Source organism: Mustela erminea, chromosome 11 (genome assembly GCF_009829155.1).
Source record: "Mustela erminea isolate mMusErm1 chromosome 11, mMusErm1.Pri, whole genome shotgun sequence".
NCBI classification, from domain to species: Eukaryota; Metazoa; Chordata; class Mammalia; order Carnivora; family Mustelidae; genus Mustela; species Mustela erminea.
The window spans coordinates 62,432,890-62,448,006 of record NC_045624.1 but is presented as its reverse complement, the minus strand read 5'-3'; the positions used below and the strand labels follow the sequence as shown (position 1 = coordinate 62,448,006).

Sequence of the window (15,117 nt, the reverse complement as noted above, 5' to 3'; positions counted from 1 at the left end):
AATCTCAGTATCTGTTGCTTTTTTTCAGCCTTTTGAAGTTTCATTTTTCCATTAAAATTCAAATAGAATTACTTGAATTTGGCTGGGGAATTCAGCAGCCTCTTAAGTGGCTGTATATCCTCCCTGTCTTCATTTTCTGTTGGGGTTTTCACGGAGCTAATATTTCTCCTAAAACTTCTCATTCCAAATTTTTGCCTCCATCAGTCATTCCTAGGGTGATCACTTGCTTTCAAAGCAGGATACTTAGTAGAACAATGGGGGTGGTTATTAATAATGACCTCAAGAAAATTGTACCATCCTAAAGAAACCTATTTCATACCAAAGCGTATTTCTAGTTAGCTGTGACCCTCCTCAAACTTTGTCTTCATTGAGATCATTTCTCTCACTTCTTTCAGACCCTCCTCACATCTTTTTATCAATCCCCAAGCTCCATACCTCTCTCTCCATACTGCTACAGGTAGCTTAAATATTCTATTTTATTTTGCAGAACTCAGCTCTTCTCTTGTTATTAATCAGGCAATATAAAGAGTACATATATCTGTCAACCAAAATGTCCCACCAAATCATTTCCCTAAATTGGAAAATGCGTATCCTCATGGATATTCCTCTGTAGTGGTACTAAAGACACAATCATAAGGTTTTAGGTTTGCTTAGTACACATAACATTTATAAACCCTCCCCACCATAACTGAATCTCTTCCTGGACAATATTGTTGCAGAGCTTGGAACTCCTGGGACCCTTTTTACTCCTGGATCTTTGCACCCATCTCTCAGATTCTGGGGCTAATATCTCATATTGACCTTCAGGCGAATTACCCTGGGCACTAGAGTGGTCCGACTAATAGAGAGAACTAGAAGTTTCTGGGACCCATCTTCCTCCTTCCTGCAGCAGCTGTGAGCCAACGGGTGACTAGTGCAAGTTTAAAAAGCCCAGCTTCTTTTTTCCTAAAATCACAACCTTTGTGGTTTAATTTAAACTCCAGAGTATCAGTGAGTCTGCAACTTCGCTGTTTTCCTGTGCAAAACAGTTAACCCAGCAGGCCCAAGAGTGTCACCCTTAGACAGTCTTGTTCACTAGGCTGACCCCAGGCTTGCATCTGGGAACTTAAGTTCCTGGAGGCTTCCACTATTCTCAAAATGAGAAGTGTTGATAACTGTGCTTAAAGTATTTGCACAAGCAATGTGGTTTAGGCCGGTCATGTACTTTCCTTCTGGGAGTCTAGAATATTTTTTATGAGCTTAGCAGAGGGTGACTACATGGCTGACCCCCGACATAAACCTGAACACCTAGACTCAGATGAGCTTCCCTGAAGACAATGCTGCACGTGGTCTGTCGCAATGCATTGGTGATGCCATGGGGAGAGGACCCTTGGAAACTTGTGCTTGGTTTCCTCTAGACTTTGCCCCATGTGCCTTTTCCCTTTGCTGATTCTACTTTGTATTTTCTCACACTTTGTATTTTCTCACTGTAAAAGATCATATTTCTGGGTATGACTCTGTGTTGAGTTCTATGAGTCCTTCTAGTGAATTGCAGGACCATATTGCAGTCTTGGGAATCCAACACACATTTCCTCTTCTCGATTTTGCTTCTTTACTCCCGCTCCTCTTACTGGTTTCTCCTGGGAGCATATCCTTAATAAACTGTGTGCATCATAACCCTTGACCTGGCTTATGCTTCCAAGAGAGCTTATGAATACTCTCAATTAGTCAAAATATTAGTCTCAACTATAAACTATTATAATCTCTCTTCCTATTCTTGGAATACTCTGCTCTCCATTCTTTTTTTTTTTTTTTTAAGATTTTATTTATTTATTTGACAGAGATCACAAGTAGGCAGAGAGGCAGGCAGAGAGAGGGGAAGGGAAGCAGGCTCCCTGCTGAGCAGAAAGCCCCATGCGGGGCTCTATCCCAGGACCCTGGGATCATGACCAGAGCCGAAGGCAGAAGCTTAACCCACTGAGCCACCCAGGCGCCCCAACTGCTCCCCATTCTTTAACTTCTCATTCCACATACCTCTGTCCCCCTCCACACTGTTTTCTTAATAAATACATATTTGGACAAAATAATTCCATGTTTATACAATTTATAAATTGGACACAAATTATACTACAAGGTTTAAAATAAAATAGAGCAGTACCTCACTCCATCTTTCCCTACACTGAGTCTTGCCTTCCAAAGGTTTTAAGATTTTCAATGTTTTTTAGATGTTTACTCCTGTGTTTACCTCAAGATACTGAAACGAGAGCCCCTTCCTTATATTCCTCTTAATACTGAACATGTGGGAAAAAAGAAGTATGGCATGAAGTACTTGGGAAAGAAAAGTATTCAAGTCTTTCCTTCCCTCTACTCAAGTATGGATGCACAGCTCATTCCAGAAGGAAGAAATTCGGACTATAATATTTCAGAAAGAATAAGCAGTCACGTGACAAGCCAGGGCCCTGAACATTAATATCATCATCTCCTGTTTTTTACAGCTGGCTCTTTTGGCACTTCTGATGAGATACAGAAGTGGTTCCAAAAGAGGCAGAAAAACTTACTGTAAAGGCATGCCTCACTACTAATCCCAATGTATTCTTATTCACAGGTCTTTTACAGCATTATCCAAATCAAATCAGTTTGCTCTGGTGCTGACAGTGTTTGGGTAACAGAGTTGAGCCTTGCTCCACTGAAACAATCCTTTTCTTATTGTAGTAGACTGGTTCATAAACTTCATTGTACATGGCAACAATCTAGGGAGCTGCATAAAAATGCACTTTCTGGGACTTGCCTGCACAGTCTGCATTCATTCGGTCTGTAGAAAAGAAGACTGAGGATTCTGAGTTCATAGCATACTTAAGGAGATTCTGATACTGGGGGATCCAGAACACTCTTTGCAAGAATGGATCTAGCATCTCACAGGGTAAACTGAAAAAATAGCCGAGTAAAATGAATATATACATAATGTATCTTATATCCATTTACATTATTGATGTAGTACTTCCATTTGTACATGAGGCATCTGTTGGCATACGTTCTTAATAATTCAATAATTTTTAACCAGGGTGGCATCATCCAATGGTGTGTTACAATCAAGTTTTGGGTGTACGGAAATTATTTGTTGTTAGTGACATTTCAAGTCAGCTGATTTTAACAAATCAGAGTGATTACAGGTTATCCATATAATAATGGCATTTTCATTTATTTAAATGTTGACATGACTTGTCTCACCCAATGGGAGAGGAAGAAGGTGAGCCAGAACCACAGTGCTCCGTGAATAACATGGTATACTTTGAGGGCCCTGGCTGGTCACTGCTATTTCTACTGTGCCTTTAGGAGCAATGTAATGATGAATTGTATTGATTTACTTCCACAGAAATATTGTATTTTGTTTTCATAAAATCTGTCAGGTATGAATGTGAGTCACACACGTCAATGTCAGTGGTTACATGTTAGCTTTTGCTGATGTGGAAAGACTAAGAAGTGTAGCATAAGATTGGTAGGCATTTTGAAACTGCTGAAGTTCACTGCTTATACTGTAATACCAAAACAAAATACAAAACTGTGGCTTTGACATTCTCATATCTGAAATAGAGCACATAGTAATGTGATATGGGTGGCATCATTTTTTTTCAACAGAGGAGAGGGCTATGTGCAAACAATATTTGGTTTATAGTCTCCTTAAGTAATCAATAAGACAATGGATTTTTCTCTTCCACTCTCAGCCTAAAAAGTCTTGCTTTGTTCTATCTCTAAACAACCAATTAGTTACTGTACCAACCAAGAGTCCTAAAAGTACTCTTGCCCCACCAAATTTATGCCTTTAAATAAAACACACAAATTTCACAAAAATAGAAATAGGGCAGCTTTTAGTTTTTCTTAAAAGTCCACAAAACTCCAGGATCACTCCTCTTCCCAACCACAATGTCACCATCAGACGTTTGGAATAATTCCTGTATTTGTGCTCAGAGATTGGGAACTGCTTTTCTGATGATCCTTAAATTATGGGCGATATTTTTTCTACTACACATCACATATTTATCTCTTTTTGTGGAGTCTAATTGTCCTCTGAGTTCTCTTTTGTCTCACATTTCTGTTTATACCCTCTGTCTGTCAGAGAATCTATGTAAAATTCCTCCTGAGTATTCTCAAAACCCTTCCCCAATCCTGCTTCTTGAAAGACAATTGGAAAAGTGAATAATAACCAGCAACAAATCCTAATGATCTCAGGAAGCCTGGGCAGAGGATATTTCAGGAAAAAGAAAAGAGGCTTCAAATGCTTTGAGGTCGCTAACAAAGTTGTGAATTTTGTGAGGAACGTGGGAGAGAAAAAAAAAAAAAGCCTTTTTATTATTTGCTAACATTCACAGGCTCTAATTTTTTCATTTCCCTAGTTGAGCTTTAACTTAATTATAAAACAAAATCTATAGCTGCAGCCAGGCCTAGGGGTAGAGTCTGTACAACTAATCAACTTTAATTCCCTGGGTTCGATTTAATTACAAAACAACATTTGGTGCAGCTGCTAAACACTTACCAGGTGACCACATGATAATACTGGAGTAGTATTTACAAGTCTCCAGCTTTTGCTCTGTTCTATCAGCACAATTAGGTTTCAGCATATACAAGTTTGAGCAGCCTCGAGAATTTATAATGATGAAGAACTGCCCTGATTTTATACAGCTCCGTAATTAAGCCAGTTAAAATACTGAGTTGCACCATAACAAATTCATGTCAGAAAGTAAAATTTAATGAGGAAAGACATGTCCTGATAAAGGACAATAACAACAAATTGAATATCAATAGCATACTTCTTTTCCTTAATTCACTCTTTCTGGGATATAGGCAAAGTGAGACCAGCTGAGGCATCCTGGGAGCTACCAATGCGTGTTTTAGGATATAAGGTACATTATTTTTCAAAATAACAAGACATACGTAACTCCTACCTCTGCCTGTATTTTCGTGTTTTAGCGTTCCATAAGATAATTTAGGGGGTGATTACTTGTGTCATGAAATATTTTTTAGCTGACAAAATAAAAATCAACTATGGATATTTTTAAGATAGCCAGTTCCTCTGTGTATTTAAAATACACTGAATTTGTACAAACACCCAAGAAGATCATTGATCTTCTGATTTTTCATTTAATAATATTTAGGCAGAAGTTCCATGCACAAGGAACTTTTCTATCTTATTGGAGTTTTTTTTGGTCATCTTAGTTTACTCACATACACCTTATACAATGTGTGGGATCCCCAGGTCTAGAGAAGGACATGAAAAAATTTTGAATTTAGGAAAAAAATTAGTAAGAAGTATCAGTAAGGGAGATACCAGTGATGCTGAAATAAACATGACTCATTATTTTCAAAGCAACTCAGAAAGAAGAAAACATAGATTGCCATCTAATCCAAACAAAGATTTGAGGTAGATGGATAAATGTAATTCTTTTGCTTCTTTTCCCCATTAGATGTCAATGTCCTTCTTTTCTTTCCCTTTAGAGTAGAACTGGGTAAGAGCTAAAGAGAGGATGTATCATGGGTAATTATCTATGAAAAGCAGTAAATCTAGAAAAAAACCCAGAATACATAAAATTCATCCTAAAATATCTGAAGCAATAATCCCCTTTTCTGCCTTTCCACCTCAAGTGCCGGTCTGGATTTTACCCAATGCTGTCCTGCTTGATGATGTTGGTCCCTGGACAAAGACAACACTGTACGTTTCAAAGTCGAAAGGCTAATTTCTCAGTACTAGCAGGGTCTGTCCATGTCTTACCCCAGAGAGTATCTTTCTCTACTGAACAGTGACTGAGTCACAGGAGGAAACAATTCTGCTTGCTGGAAGAAAATAGGATGGAAGGAAATATGACGGTTACCAGATGTTCCACTGCCCCTGAGGGGGCACCAGAATGTTTCTGCATATGCTATAAACCGCATAAACTGTCAAATCATGGGACCCTGGGGCTTGGTGCTCATGCTGCTCTGATGTGCAGAGTCATAGCATTCGAGAGTTGAAAGGACCCTTAGAGATGATCTTAGTCAAAGGTTTTAAACTATGTCGTGAGGAGCTCTATGTTTCCTAAGTGTAACTCAGAGATTACTGAAGCATAAGGGGATCTCCCCAAAATAGTAACAGCATTCATGGAAAGAATATAAAAAAATCTTACATCAGAGTAACAACAAGACAGTATATTTTATCAAACAAAAATCAGTTGTGAAAGTCTAAGTTAATTAAAAAAAAATTTATTATTATGATTTTTTATGGCAATTCTTATGGTTTAGGAAAGGAATCTTGTGGAAAATCACCATCGCAGTACTTCTAGGACATTCCTGGGTGGGGCTGGGGAGGTGTGGGGTGGGAGTGGGGCAGGAGTCAGAGGTTGATTCAGGAACCTAGACCACAATAGGCCATGTGCCTTAGTTGTCTGGAAATTAAATTACATCCTAAGACACGATATCAGAGCAGAAAATAAAGGCATCTTGAGTCAAGTCAACTAATTCTTGCAATCCTTCTTTGTTTAAATATTTTGGCAAATTAAAAATGCCCACTTAGAAAATGTTACCTTTCCAGGCTAATTTTTTTTTAAAGTAGGTTCCATGCCCAGGGTGGAGACTGACACAGGGTTTGAACTCACCACCCAGAAATCAAGACCTGAGCCGAGATCAAGAGTTGGATGTTCAACTAACTGAGCCACCCAGGTGCTCCTCCATGCTATTTTTAAATGGCAATTTAAAATTCATTGCCTTGATGAGGATTTAATTTTTATTCTATGTTACCTGCTTTCAAATAAAAAAATACCCTGTTATTGTTCAAAGAACCTCCTCATTGCCACCATTGGAAAGAGAGAGAGAGAGAGAGATTGAGAGGTTAAGAAACAGGGGGTAAGAAAAGAAAAAGAAACCAAAAAAAAAAAAAAAGAAGGAAGAAAAGAAAGAAGGAAAGAAAGAGAAAAAGGGAAAGAGAGAGGGAAAGCAAAAAGGAAGAAGGAAGGAAAGAAGAAAGAAAGAAGCAGCTATTTCTGCATTTGTACGGGGAGCGCATTTTGATGAAGGGACAGGAGATTTTAACTAAGTGAAGGCATAGCGCCAAGGTTGAAAAGACATTCGCCAGCAGGGCAGAGGCACCTGCCCGACTCACCGTCACTGTTGATGCACACCACCTCCTGAACTTGGGTGCCTGGGCCACACTCTTTTCCATTGTCTGGTTCACAATCTCCAAGCCTCACTGCTTTCCAGTCATAGCAGGATGGCTCTTCACAGGGAATGGCTTCCAGTAAGTGAGGGCAGTTCCCAGTGCCCCCAGAGCCTCCAGTGGGCTCATTGGTGATACGCCGCTTCCTCAGTTTGAAACCTGAATGATTGGGGAAGGACATACTTATTGTTACTGCCCTGGGCTGAATATTTCCAAAGGCTGAATGAAAACTTGAGGGAAAGCTAGATGAGGGCAGAGGGTAAAATTCATATTTGCTTTAATCACTTGTATATCCCCAAACTCTAGTTTATGTGAGCCCGTTAATCATTTATTAAGTGAATAAATGAATGAACAGAATGGCCAAGGAGGGAAGGCAAGAAAAATCATTTATCTCTTATCTCCTTCACAGGACTGGAGAGGGGTAGAGAGGCAGAAGCAGAGCAGGAAAGACAGACAGACAGACAAAGACGCACAGAGAAAATGATTTGGGTTGATTTGGAAAAGTCTGTAGTTATAAAATATTCAAAGAGACAATGAAATCTCAAGCTATTTAGAAATATTCATGACCAGAGAAAGTGCGATTACTTTGAATTTTTCAGCACTATCACATAATTAAATTTGAAAAGAAACCTCTGAGAAGTTGGATGGTCCCAGATAAAGTGTCTCTTTGAGCCTTAAGTTGATTTTTGAAGCCCTGGAAATATGAACCAGTGATGATATAAAGCATCTGGGCTCTAATGAGGTCTCTTCAGAGTCGTGCTCTGTGCTTTAATAGCACCTACGTGTTGTCCTTCTGGACAGGGTGTACCAAAATTAATAAGTCTGTTTATTGCTATGTGAACATATTAGAATCACTAGAAGACTGTCTTTGGAAGAAAATGTTTTTCATTACTAGGTCCTGTGAGAACTACCCCATCATACCACCACAAAGGAAACCACTACATTTCATCTACTCCTCTTAGATATATCATTTGCATCATAAGAGCAATAGTTTTTTTTTTTTCTCCTTTCTTGCCTTCAGAGTAATACAGTGTTTTTTTTGTTTTTGTTTTTGTTTTTTGAGGACTAGCTATGGATCAGGCACTGAATTGAGTGCTTTATGCTTATTATCTCATTGAATCTTTAGAGAAAACTTCAGTAGCAGATATTACATCCCTTTTACAGATAAGAGGACAAAGATTTAGATCATTAACTTCAGTTTTAATGTTCTGGTACCAACCTCAGAATAGGTTTATTCATCTTTTGCATTCAATACTCTTTAGCCATTCTGGAAAATACCACAGATGAATGAATAAGCACAAGTAACAGAGAGTAATAGTGACCGCGAAAGTATTTGGCACACTGATGGTATTATTTAAAATAACTCGTGTCTGACTCAACTGATGGGAGTTTTAAGCATGCCATGTTACTAGTACATACCTTTTTTGCCTTGCTGGTCATTACAGTTTTCGAAAGTACAAGGTCCCCAAGCCGACCAAGGTGACACCTCACATTCAACAGGACAGGGAATGTGGCACAGCTGTGTAGTATTAGGGACGGGGCCAGTGCATGAGTTCAAGTCCACCAGTTTTGAGGCTGTTTAGAAAAAAATACAGAGATCCCTTAAGAATTAAACAAAATGCCATGGTCAACAATACGATTTTTCTGTGTGTACAGAGAAGGACAAGTGCCACCAAGATATTATTCCACGGCTTCTTAGTTACATCCTAGAAAAAAAGGAGAGGGAGTGGGGAAAAAGCAGAATAGTGTAGTTCAAGGAAGCGGGACTAGAAATCTTGGAGACTGTTTGATCAGCAGCTTTATCACTTAGCCTGGTGATTTAATAATGCCGAGATTAACTTTCCTAAATGGTGGAACAAGCCTTAAGGTTAATTTTATCTCTACAATTCTATATTTGGATTCTAAATAAGTGGAATCCGCTTCAGAGGATTGAGCACAGTGGGAGAGGGCCTACTGCTATAACATAGATGGAAAAAGTCTCTACTGGGTGGCTTCTGGTGGAGTAGTCTCCCTTTTCTTTTGGTCCACAGAAGGGCAAGCCGTAGATATAACGAAGAGCGCATGCCACCAATGGTGCCTCTCTCTCTACCCCAGCTACATGACTCACCAGATACTTTCTAGAACTTTTACAGAATATATTATCTGCATATGTGATCCAAATCTCAGAACTGCTAAGGGGACTAATTTAGAATTATCCACGTTTCTTCATATGTTGACCAATGATGTGTGAATAAATATTGCTTGCCCTTGCTTCTCTTCTGTTTTCATGCCTGAAGTTCAGCTAGTTTGTGTGGAACCCACATTTGACACTTAATGTCAAATGCATCCAAAGTTCTGGCTAAAAATGACTAGGAGAGCTATTTGAAGCTGTATGGAAAGCAGAAGAGAATCAAGTTTAGCAGTATATTATATAATATAAAGCTATAGTTGCTTTTGTTTTAAAGATTTTAAGAAGTAAATGTCTTTGCCACTTCCTTTAATAAAAGCTAGCTGCTGTTTTCATCTGATAATTTGGAATGCTCACCCTTGTACATAAATGACTGAAATAATAGAGGTCTTAGATAATTCTCATTCTCTTTATGTGAAGAACTATCAAATTCCAATCACATGGGTTACACGTAGAAGCTCATAGAGAAATTAAGATATTTTTGGCTAAATGATCCTAACTTTTATATAAATGTACTCAATATATTTGCTTATAGTTTAAACTCTAAGGCAAACTGTAGGTATCGTGCATCTCTCAATTTTCTGCACGCACACACACAATCATAAGCGTTACCTGAAGGCTATTACATTAACCCCTCTTCCTAAAATAGTTTTTCAGTTCTGAAAAATATTCTGCAGATTTTTTTTTCTTTTTCTCCTAGGAGTACATGACTTAATCTCTCTCTTCTCCCTCCCACCCCCCATGCCAGCCACTGTAGTGAAAATAAATGGGCACTCCTAGTTTGCTTAGTCTGGACACTACCAGCATTCTCACTTAAGTTTACTGGAATTGTTGCTATTGTGCATCATAATATCAGCCATAGCCAAAAATGATTAATTTTGTTGCTTTCAACAGCGAAAGTATTTGGCACACTAATGACAGAAAATTCAGAAATAAATGCTTCACCTCTTTAAATGTAAAAAAGAAAATGATGTCAGTGATATATATTTCACATAAAATGAAAACAATTTTTAATATCCTTATAGGCTTACGAGTCTTGTGGTGGTTAATTTATATGTCAACTTGTCTGGCTAAGGGATGCCCACAAAGCTGCTAAAACGTTTCTAGGTGTGTCTGTGAGGATGTTTCTGAGAGAGACTAGCATTTGAATCAGCAGATTGAGTAAAGAAGACAGCTTTCACCAATGGGGGGGGGAACGCTATCCAATCCATTGAGAACCCAGGTAGAGATAAAAGGTGAACGAAGGTTTCACTTATTTGTGGAGCATAACAAATAACATGGAGGACATGGGGAGATGGAGAGGAGAAGGGAGTTGGGGGAAATTGGAAGGGGAGATGAACCATGAGAGACTATGGACTCTGAAAAACAACCTGAGGGTCTTGAAGGGGCAGGGGGCGGGAGGTTGGGGGAACAAGGTGGTGGGTCTTAGGGAGGGAACGTATTGCATGGAGCACTGGGTGTGGTGCAAAAACAATGAATACTGTTAAGCTGAAAAGAAAAAAAAAAAAAAAAGGTGAACGAAGGGTAAAATCTCTTTCTCTATTTTTGAGCTGTGGAATCCATCTTCCCCTGCTCTGGGACATTAGAGTTCCTGGTTCTGGAAAACTAGGAATTACACCAGTGACCCCATTTCCATAATTCTGCGAGCCAATTCCTATAATAAGTCTCTTCTTATATATATAAACATATATCGTAATGGTCTGTTTCTCTGGAGAACCTTTACTGATGTAGGGTACAATATGTAGAAAATCTCCTATAACTGCAAATTAACAAATGTAATTTCTTCACTTGTAGAGTCTTTCACACTAACATTTTAATTAACAATTGTATGTTTTATTACCTGAAAAGTCTCCATTTTTTTCTTTCAATAGATTAAAATTAACTTAAAATTTAGTGTTGTTACATTGTTTTGGAAATTACAGTTACTACAAAGAGAAGTCTACTCTTACAAAGTCTGTCTTGACCATGCAATTGTGAGGAATATATAAGGTTGAAAACGTTAGGAGGGAAACCGGTTTTATCAAGGAAACAGGTTAAAACATTCTAATACCTGGTCATTTTTTTAAAAATAAGCTTTTATATCCTGACACTTTACTGAATTCCTGTATAAGTTCTAGCAGTTTTGGAGTGGAGTCTTTTGGGTTTTCCACATATAGTATCATATCATCTGCGAAGAGTGATAATTTGACTTCTTCTTTGCCGATTTGGATGCCTTTAATTTCCTTTTGTTGTCTGATTGCTGAGGCTAGGACCTCTAGTACTATGTTGAATAGCAGTGGTGATAATGGACATCCCTGCCGTGTTCCTGACCTTAGCGGAAAAGCTTTCAGTTTTTCTCCATTGAGAATGATATTTGCGGTGGGTTTTTCATAGATGGCTTTGATGATATTGAGGTATGTGCCCTCTATCCCTACACTTTGAAGAGTTTTGATCAGGAAGGGATGCTGTACTTTGTCAAATGCTTTTTCAGCATCTATTGAGAGTATCATATGGTTCTTGTTCTTTCTTTTATTGATGTGTTGTATCACATTGACTGATTTGCGGATGTTGAACCAACCTTGCAGCCCTGGAATAAATCCCACTTGGTCGTGGTGAATAATCTTTTTAATGTACTGTTGAATCCTATTGGCTAGTATTTTGTTGAGTATTTTCGCATCTGTGTTCATCAAGGATATCAGTCTATAGCTCTCTTTTTTGGTGGGATCCTTGTCTGGTTTTAGGATCAAGGTGATGCTGGCCTCATAAAATGAGTTTGGAAGTTTTCCTTCCATTTCTATTTTTTGGAACAGTTTCAGGAGAATAGGAATTAGTTCTTCTTTAAATGTTTGGTAGAATTCCCCCGGGAAGCCGTCTGGCCCTGGGCTTTTGTTTGTTTGGAGATTTTTAATGACTGTTTCAATCTCCTTACTGGTTATGGGTCTGTTCAGGCTTTCTATTTCTTTCAAAGAAATGGAACAAATAATGCTAAAATTTATATGGAACCAGAAAAGACCTCGAATAGCCAAAGGGATATTGAATAAGAAAGCCAACATTGGTGGCATCACAATTCCGGACTTCAAGCACTATTACAAAGCTGTCGTCATCAAGACAGCATGGTACTGGCACAAAAACAGACACATAGATCAATGGAACAGACTAGAGAGCCCAGAAATAGACCCTCAACTCTATGGTCAACTAATCTTCGACAAAGCAGGAAAGAATGTCCAATGGCAAAAAGACAGCCTCTTCAATAAATGGTGCTGGGAAAATTGGACAGCCACATGCAGAAAAATGAAATTGGACCATTTCCTTACACCACACACAAAAATAGACTCAAAATGGATGAAGGACCTCAATGTGCGAAAGGAATCCATCAAAATCCTTGAGGAGAACACAGGCAGCAACCTCGTTGACCTCAACCGCAGCAACATCTTCCTAGGAACAACGCAAAAGGCAAGGGAAGCAAGGGCAAAAATGAACTATTGGGATTTCATCAAGATCAAAAGCTTTTGCACAGCAAAGGAAACAGTTAACAAAATCAAAAGACAACTGACAGAATGGGAGAAGATATTTGCAAATGACATATCAGATAAAGGACTAGTGTCCAGAATCTATAAAGAACTTAGCAAACTCAACACCCAAAGAACAAATAATCCAATCAAGAAATGGGCAGAGGACATGAACAGACATTTCTGCAAAGAAGACATCCAGATGGCCAACAGACACATGAAAAAGTGCTCCATATCACTCGGCATTAGGGAAATACAAATCAAAACCACAATGAGATATCACCTCACACCAGTCAGAATGGCTAAAATAAACAAGTCAGGAAATGACAGATGCTGGCGAGGATGCGGAGAAAGGGGAACCCTCCTACACTGTTGGTGGGAATGCAAGCTGGTGCAGCCACTCTGGAAAACAGCATGGAGGTTCCTCAAAATGTTGAAAATAGAACTGCCCTATGACCCAGCAATTGCACTATTGGGTATTTACCCTAAGGATACAAACGTAGTGATCCAAAGGGGCACATGCACCCAAATGCTTATAGCAGCAATGTCCACAATAGCCAAACTATGGAAAGAACCTAGATGTCCATCAACAGATGAATGGATCAAGAAGATGTGGTATATATACACAATGGAATACTATGCAGCCATCAAAAGAAATGAAATCTTGCCATTTGCGACAACATGGATGGAACTAGAGCGTATCATGCTTAGCGAAATAAGTCAAGCAGAGAAAGACAACTATCATATGATCTCCTTGATATGAGGAAGTGGTGATGCAACATGGGGGCTTAAGTGGGTAGGAGAAGAATAAAGGAAACAAGATGGGATTGGGAGGGAGACAAACCATAAGTGACTTTTAATCTCACAAAACAAACTGAGGGTTGCTGGGGGGAGGGGGTTTGGGAGAAGGGGGTGGGATTATGGACATTGGGGAGGGTATGTGCTTTGGTGAGTGCTGTGAAGTGTGTAAACCTGGTGATTCACAGACCTGTACCCCTGGGGATAGAGTATTATGCCTCCATCAGAAAGGATGAATACCCAACTTTTGTAGCAACATGGACGGGACTGGAAGAGATTATGCTGAGTGAAATAAGTCAAGCAGAGAGAGTCAATTATCATATGGTTTCACTTATTTGTGGAGCATAACAAATAGCATGGAGGACATGGGGACTTAGAGTGGAGAAGGGAGTTGGGGGAAATAGGAAGGGGAGGTGAACCATGAGAGACTATGGACTCTGAAAAACAATCTGAGGGTTTTGAAGGGACGGGGGGTGGGAGGTTGGGGTACCAGGTGGTGGGTATTATAGAGGGCACGGATTGCATGGAGCACGGGGTGTGGTGCAAAAATAATGAATACTGTTATGCTGGAAATAAAAAAATAAATAAAAAAAAATAAATAAAAAATAAATAAAAAAAAAAATAAGCTTTTAGCTTTTGGTATATTTTGAATGAATCAAATAGAATAACCAGTCAAAAGAATCTTCTTGAGCTATCAAAAGATAAATGTGATGAATAAAGTCTTGAGAAAATACTGCCTGAAGCAAAATACTCTTCAGATCTTCTGCTAAGCTAACTAAGTCAATAGTGAGATAATAGTTATTGAAAAATAACCTCAACTTTATAGATGTCTTTATAAAAATACATATTTTAATATATATATTTGTTGTATATGATCTATTCCTTTGGTGATTTTCATTTTAGTTTTGTTGTTGTTGGTAAATACAGTATATATTGACTGAGGTAAATCACAGATACTAGCTGAGCTCCTCAAAAACCCTAAGTCAATTCTATTTTTGCCCATGAATTATTTGGAATCACTATTGATTCAATAAATGAAATAAAGGACAGTTCAAGGAAAATTTACTGGATTCTAGTTTAATCTGTGAGACAGAATTCCTGTACTACTGTATTACAGAATGCAGTGTTTACCCATATTCTCAAATGTTGAGATTTGAAATTCTTAGAATGATCCAGTCATTACTTTTATATAATTTTATTACTTAAGAAATTATTCACCCAGTACAAGTTTCACAGAACTTCTATTAAATTTTTTTAAAGTCTTATTATTGATCTCTTAAAAATAAAGGGCACATTTTATTGTTTGCATATGATTTAAATGGTATAAATTATTTGTGCATTGCATTCTTTATGAGGCCATAAAAGAATGCACAAACTTTTCTGGACTTAATGAAACAAACAAAAAATGAGACTGGTACATTTTTGTAAGTTTGAAATATTTTTGTATTTTTATGTTTACAGCATTACAATGGGAAAAAAAGTATAGAAAGTAAACCAGATATTTG

The 15,117-nt window shown here is 38.3% G+C and overlaps 1 protein-coding gene across 3 annotated transcripts in view; it reads right to left on the bottom strand.

Annotated features, from left to right (window-relative positions):
- Positions 1 to 15,117, bottom strand: part of THSD7A (thrombospondin type 1 domain containing 7A) — a 452,669-nt gene that overhangs the window by 154,605 nt on the left and 282,947 nt on the right. For all 3 annotated transcript variants that reach the window (XM_032303909.1, XM_032303911.1, XM_032303910.1), the window contains 2 exons: positions 8,579 to 8,734; positions 7,106 to 7,318 (listed from right to left, as the gene is read on the bottom strand). In XM_032303909.1, the coding sequence (XP_032159800.1) occupies positions 7,106 to 7,318; positions 8,579 to 8,734 (369 nt within the window). The remainder of the gene's footprint in view (positions 1 to 7,105; positions 7,319 to 8,578; positions 8,735 to 15,117) is intronic.